Source organism: Olea europaea, unplaced genomic scaffold (assembly GCF_002742605.1).
Source record: "Olea europaea var. sylvestris unplaced genomic scaffold, O_europaea_v1 scaffold871, whole genome shotgun sequence".
Lineage (NCBI taxonomy): Eukaryota > Viridiplantae > Streptophyta > Magnoliopsida > Lamiales > Oleaceae > Olea > Olea europaea.
The window spans coordinates 57512-62923 of record NW_019267167.1 but is presented as its reverse complement, the minus strand read 5'-3'; the positions used below and the strand labels follow the sequence as shown (position 1 = coordinate 62923).

General features: G+C 39.5%; 1 protein-coding gene across 1 annotated transcript; it reads left to right on the top strand.

Moving 5' to 3' along the window:
* The first annotated feature begins 4056 nt into the window (after nt 1–4056).
* Nucleotides 4057–4936, top strand: LOC111392029. The gene is made up of 2 exons (XM_023017316.1): nt 4057–4678; nt 4845–4936. Exons 1-2 carry the CDS (start codon nt 4057–4059, stop codon nt 4934–4936), a joined length of 714 nt encoding a protein of 237 aa, XP_022873084.1.
* Nucleotides 4937–5412: the final 476 nt, after the last annotated feature.

Below are 5412 nucleotides of genomic sequence, written 5' to 3'. Positions count from 1 at the left end.
GGACTGGGGCTCGTTCTGTTTGGTTTTTATTCCCAAGTCCTCGTGGTTTCTAGCTTGCTGGATATCGGTTTGTGTAGTTCTTTGGTCAGTTTGGTGGAGGCTACTTTGGCTTCCAGGCATCCCATTTTCACTACTTCTACTCGGTGTTCTTGGTGTTTACATAGGTTGCATGTTGTATGTATTGGTATTCTCAGATTTTTTGAATTAGTCTCTGCTCTTCTCTGCACCTTTTCTATCTTCTGCTATAAGTCAGGGGTTGGTGGCCGTTTTTTGCAGTATTGGGATTTCTTGGTCGGAGCTTTGATCATCGTTTTGGTCAGACTTCTTGCCCCTTTGCAGTTTCTATTTCTGGTGGTTTTGGTTCCCCAGGTGACACGGTCCACCTCCTTGGTTTTGGGCTTTTGCTTGGGCTAAATTTTCCCCTCAGAGTTCATCTTCTCAGTTCCTGTTGGGAGGCCTTTTGCTAGGACTGTTTTATTGGCTTGTTGGTATTGGTCCTTTTTTTATCCTCTTTGTTATTTATTGGGCTGCTCTTATTTCCTTTGGCTAATTGGTTTAGGCTCTTTTGGTGTAGGCCGACCGGTTTCTTCCTCTTGGTTATTGGATCTTCTTTGGCATGGGAAAAAAGAAAGCTGGAAATTCAAAATTTTCTAGGATGGCCCCACTTAAACCTCAGCTTGCTCGACAGTCTTCTGCTGTAGTTGATGTTACTTCCTCTTTGATGATCAATTCGGTGGAGCATAAGAAGGTAAATCTTCCCTCTCCTAGTGTCTCTTTAACTCTGGGTGAAGAAGATACGAATTCTGAAAAATCTGAATTTGAATCACATTCGGTGAAATTGATGAACCAAAGTAATGATGCTGATTCTAAGGTTCTAATAGAAAATAACGCACCATGGGTAAATCTTTTTAAAGATAATAGAAAGATGGAAGAAAATATCATGTTAAAACCTTTTGAAAATCAATCCGCAGAAGTGATCTTGGATATCTCGGATACAGAAAATATTGAAGACAAGTGGGGATATGGTCTAGTTGGATATTTCGCCGGTTTGTTTCCGGGGAAAGTGGCTCTTCTCCAACTATGTGACTCGTGGAAGGTGGATTATAAATATTTTGTGCATGCAAGTGGTTGGTTAGTGTTCAAATTCGAAACGGATGTGGATAGATTAAGTGTATTGCATGGGGGTCCATATTTGGTTTATGGGAGACCGTTAATACTAAAAGTTATGCCACGTTATTTTGACTTCGATGATAAGGACATGAATACTATGTCGGCTTGGATAAACCTACCAGGGTTGCCTTTAGAATTTTGGAATACGAATGCCTTGGGGAAAATTGTGTCTAAGGTTAGAAAACCCATCTCGACCGACAAGATTACGGCAACTAGAGGGCAACTTTCCTATGCAAGAGATCTTGTCGAAACCGATGCTTCTATTGAACTTGTGCGGGAGGTTGAGATTAGACTCCCAAATGGCATGTTGATGGAACAATAAATTGTTTTTGAACATGAACCAAAAGTTTGTAGTTCTTGTAAAGTGTCGGGTCATACTTCTCTTGGATGCAACATTAAACATGCTCGGGGGGAGGGGGGGGGGACAAAGGAAAGGTCAAAAATGTGGAATCTTCTAATGTAAAAATCCGGGATACTTATGGAACAAAAAAGCTGGCTGGAAAATCAGCCGCTAATTCACAGCTTCCTCAAACTGAGACAGCAAACTGTGGGGAAAAAATGGGCAGCACTCTGGGGTTTTGGATGAGCAACAAAGGCTACCTCTTAACCAAAATACAGAGCACTTAATTGATGACCAACAAGGCCAGATTCACGGTCAGGGTGAGGAACCGTTTGTTGAGGTCGTTAGCAAGAAAAATTGGGCTGTTTCGGTGAAAAAATGTGCTCTTGATGGGTACTCCAAATCTGGACCAGTTTCATCATCTTATCCTAATGAGGCAAATTCAAGTAATTTGAAAAATGAAAAGCTCAAAGGCAAGGTCAAGGAGAAAAGGAGACTGGGTTCAAAAGTTGACAAGAAGAAGGGTGCATCCCTTGCTTCTATATCATGAAGATCGCTTCTTGGAATATTAGAGGTATGAATCCACCCCTAAAACAAAATGGGATTCGAGACTTTATCAAGCAACATTGCATTGATATCATGGGTATTTTGGAGACTAAGTTGGGAGATCAAAAATTGAAGAGAATTTTGCGGAACAAGTTTGATGGCTTCATGCACGTAAACAATATTTGCACTCATACAGCCGAACAAATATTGGTTTTGTGGAATCAATCCAAAGTGTTTTTGGATGTGATGGAGGTTCATCCACAAATCATTCATTATAAAGCTACTTGCAAGGTAACACCTTATACCTTTCTTGTTAGTTTTGTTTATGGATTTCATACTTTGATTAGCCGGTGGCCACTTTGGAATAACATTATGGAATTCAACGCTAAAGTTTCGTTGCCTTGGATGATTCTTAGTGACTATAACAATGTTCTCAAATTTGATGAGAAATGTAATGGGGCAGACGTTACTCCTTATGAAATTAAAGATTTTGCAAATTATTGCCTTCATGTAGGTCTTACGGGTTTACGCTTTATTGGTTGTTATTACACATGGACTAATAACTTGGTTTGGAGCAAAATTGATAGAACAATGGTCAATGATATTTGGGTGCAAAATGGGGCATATGTTGATGCAAATTTCCTACCGTCCAGATGTCTTTCCGACCACTCCCCTTGCATTGTTTCCGTTTATGACCGTGTTGGGGCTGCTAAAAAACCTTTCAAGTTTTTTAACATGTGGACTAAGCATGAGGACTTTCATGATCTTATTCAAACTTGTTGGAACTTTAATGTGCAGGGAACAAAGCAATTTATCCTTTGCAAGAAACTGAGCAAACTAAAGGGAGCTTCGAAAGAGCTCAATATTAAGCATTTTGGGCACATTTCGACTAGGGCAAATGAGGCTAAAAGTGAATTGGAGGCTGCACAATTACAACTACATAATCAGTCCATCAATGAGAATTTTCAACTTATGATTGCTAAATTGAGAAAGAAAGTCGTTGGTTTATGTGAGGCGCAACGTAGTTTTTATTATCAAAAGGCAAAATGCATCTTCCTTAATCAAAGTGATAAATGTACAAAATTCTTTCACTCAGTTATTAAAAGGAACTCAGAGAGGAATTTTATAGCTACTATACTCAAAGAGGATGGGATGTATACTACATCACAAGATCAAGTTATTACGAAATTTGTAAAATTTTACACTATTTTGCTGGGAAAAAACTGCCCAACTGTGCCTATTGAGAGGGAAATTGTTACAAACGGTCCTTTGGTTTCATTGGAATAAGGTAACTCTTTGATTCAGGACATTTCTTATGAGGAGATCAAAGAAGCACTTTTTGATATTGGAGATGATAAATCTCCCAGGCCGGATGGTTATACTTCTTGTTTTTTCAAGAATGCATGTGGGACTATTGGTGATGAGCTTGTTGGAACTATCATAGAGTTCTTTTCCTCGGGTTGCATCCTTAAGCAAATCAATCACACAGTCATTGCTTTGATGCTTAAATCTGGTCACACTCTGCATGTGGGAGATTTTAGGCCTATCTCTTATTGTAATGTTACTTACAAAGTGATCGCTAAAATTCTTGCTTCTAGAATGAGACCTATTTTGGGTAATATTGTGGACCATGCACAAGCCACTTTTGTGGAAGGTAGGAGTATGATGGAGAACATTCATCTTGCCCAAGAACTCGTGAGGCAATACAATAGGAAAAGGGTTTCTCCAAGATCCCTCCTAAAAATTAATCTTACGAAAGCTTATGATTCAGTAAGTTGGGATTTTCTTAGAGATGTTCTTGAAGGGTTGCACTTCCCCTCGAGATTTGTAAGCTGGGTCATGGAATGTGTTGCTTCTCCAACATATTCAGTAGCTTTGAATGGGAATTTGCATGGGTTCTTCAAAGGAAAGAAAGGTCTCCAACAAGGTGATCCCCTTTCCCCCTTTTTGTTCGTGCTTTGCATTGAATACTTCTCAAGAATACTTAAAGCTACCACAAAATGATAGTGATTTCAATCATCACCCTAAATGTGGCCCCCCTAAAGATCACCAATTTAGCTTTTGTGAATGATTTGATGCTCTTTTCTAGGAGAGATGTCATATCGGTGAAAATTCTCATGGATTGCCTCTCAAAATTTGGTTTGGTATCGGGTTTACAGTTGAACATCCTCAAATCTAGTTTGTATACGACGGGGATTCATGGACAACTACTTGAGGATATCTTGCAACTCACAAATGTCCCAAGGGATAGTATGCCATTTCGGTATTTGGGCATTCCACTTGCTTTGGGAAAGCTAAAAGTAAGTTGTTATGCTCCCTTTCTTGACAAAATTACAACTTATATTGGTGCATGGAATTGCTCTTCTTTGTCTTATGCGGGCAAGGTAGAACTTATAAGGGCGGTTCTTCAAGGAGTTGAATATTTTGTGCTTTCTATCTTCCCTATCCCGGGTACAATTATATCAAGGATTGTTAGCCATTGTCGAAAATTCCTTTGGGGATCTAAAAAGCCTTTGGTTACGTGGAAGGATCTTTGCCTTCTGAAAGATGAAGGGGGCCTCAGCTTGAAGGACAAGAGTTGGAATTTAGCGTTACTTGCTAAATCCCTTTGGAACATACAATGTAAAAAGGACACACTATGGATTCGTTAGGTTCACTAAGAGTATCTTAAAGGGGCTTGCATTTGGGAGGTTCGTCCTAAAAAGGATAACTCTCCACTCTTTAAAAAATTGCTGAAATAAAAAATCTACTGCTTCAAAACCTTGCTAGCCCTCAATTTCTTGCACAGGGATAGGTTTGGCATGCTCAAAACGGGGGACAATATCAGCCGAATCTAGACAGTCTGCTAAGTCTGGCGAATGCTCAGAACAGGGTGCCTAATCTGGGAGACAATACAGACCGAAGACATGAAATTCTAGATAGTTTTATGGGTTTTCCATCTACTCAAAATGGGGACCGAAAATAGGGATTTTTGGATAGTTTTTTCGTTGGAGATAGAGGCCCTAAATTCAGCACAAAATCAGTATATGATTTCTTCAGGCTGAGGGGTACAAAGAAAACTTGGGCAATCGATGTTTGAAAACCTTGCATTACTCCAAAACACTCCTTTTTTGCTTTGGTTAGAGGTCCAATCAAAGCTCCTAACAAAAGACAAACTATATTTCCTGGATATTGATCACAAGTGTGATTTTTGCGGGCATATGGAGGAAACAGTTCGTCACTTATTTTTTAAATGTTCTTTCACTTCGACATTATGGGGGAATATTAGACAGTGGCTTGGAATCAAAATATCTATGTCTACACTTGCTAGCGCTCTTAAGTGGTTGAAAAAAGAAGGCCCGAGCGACTTCATGGCT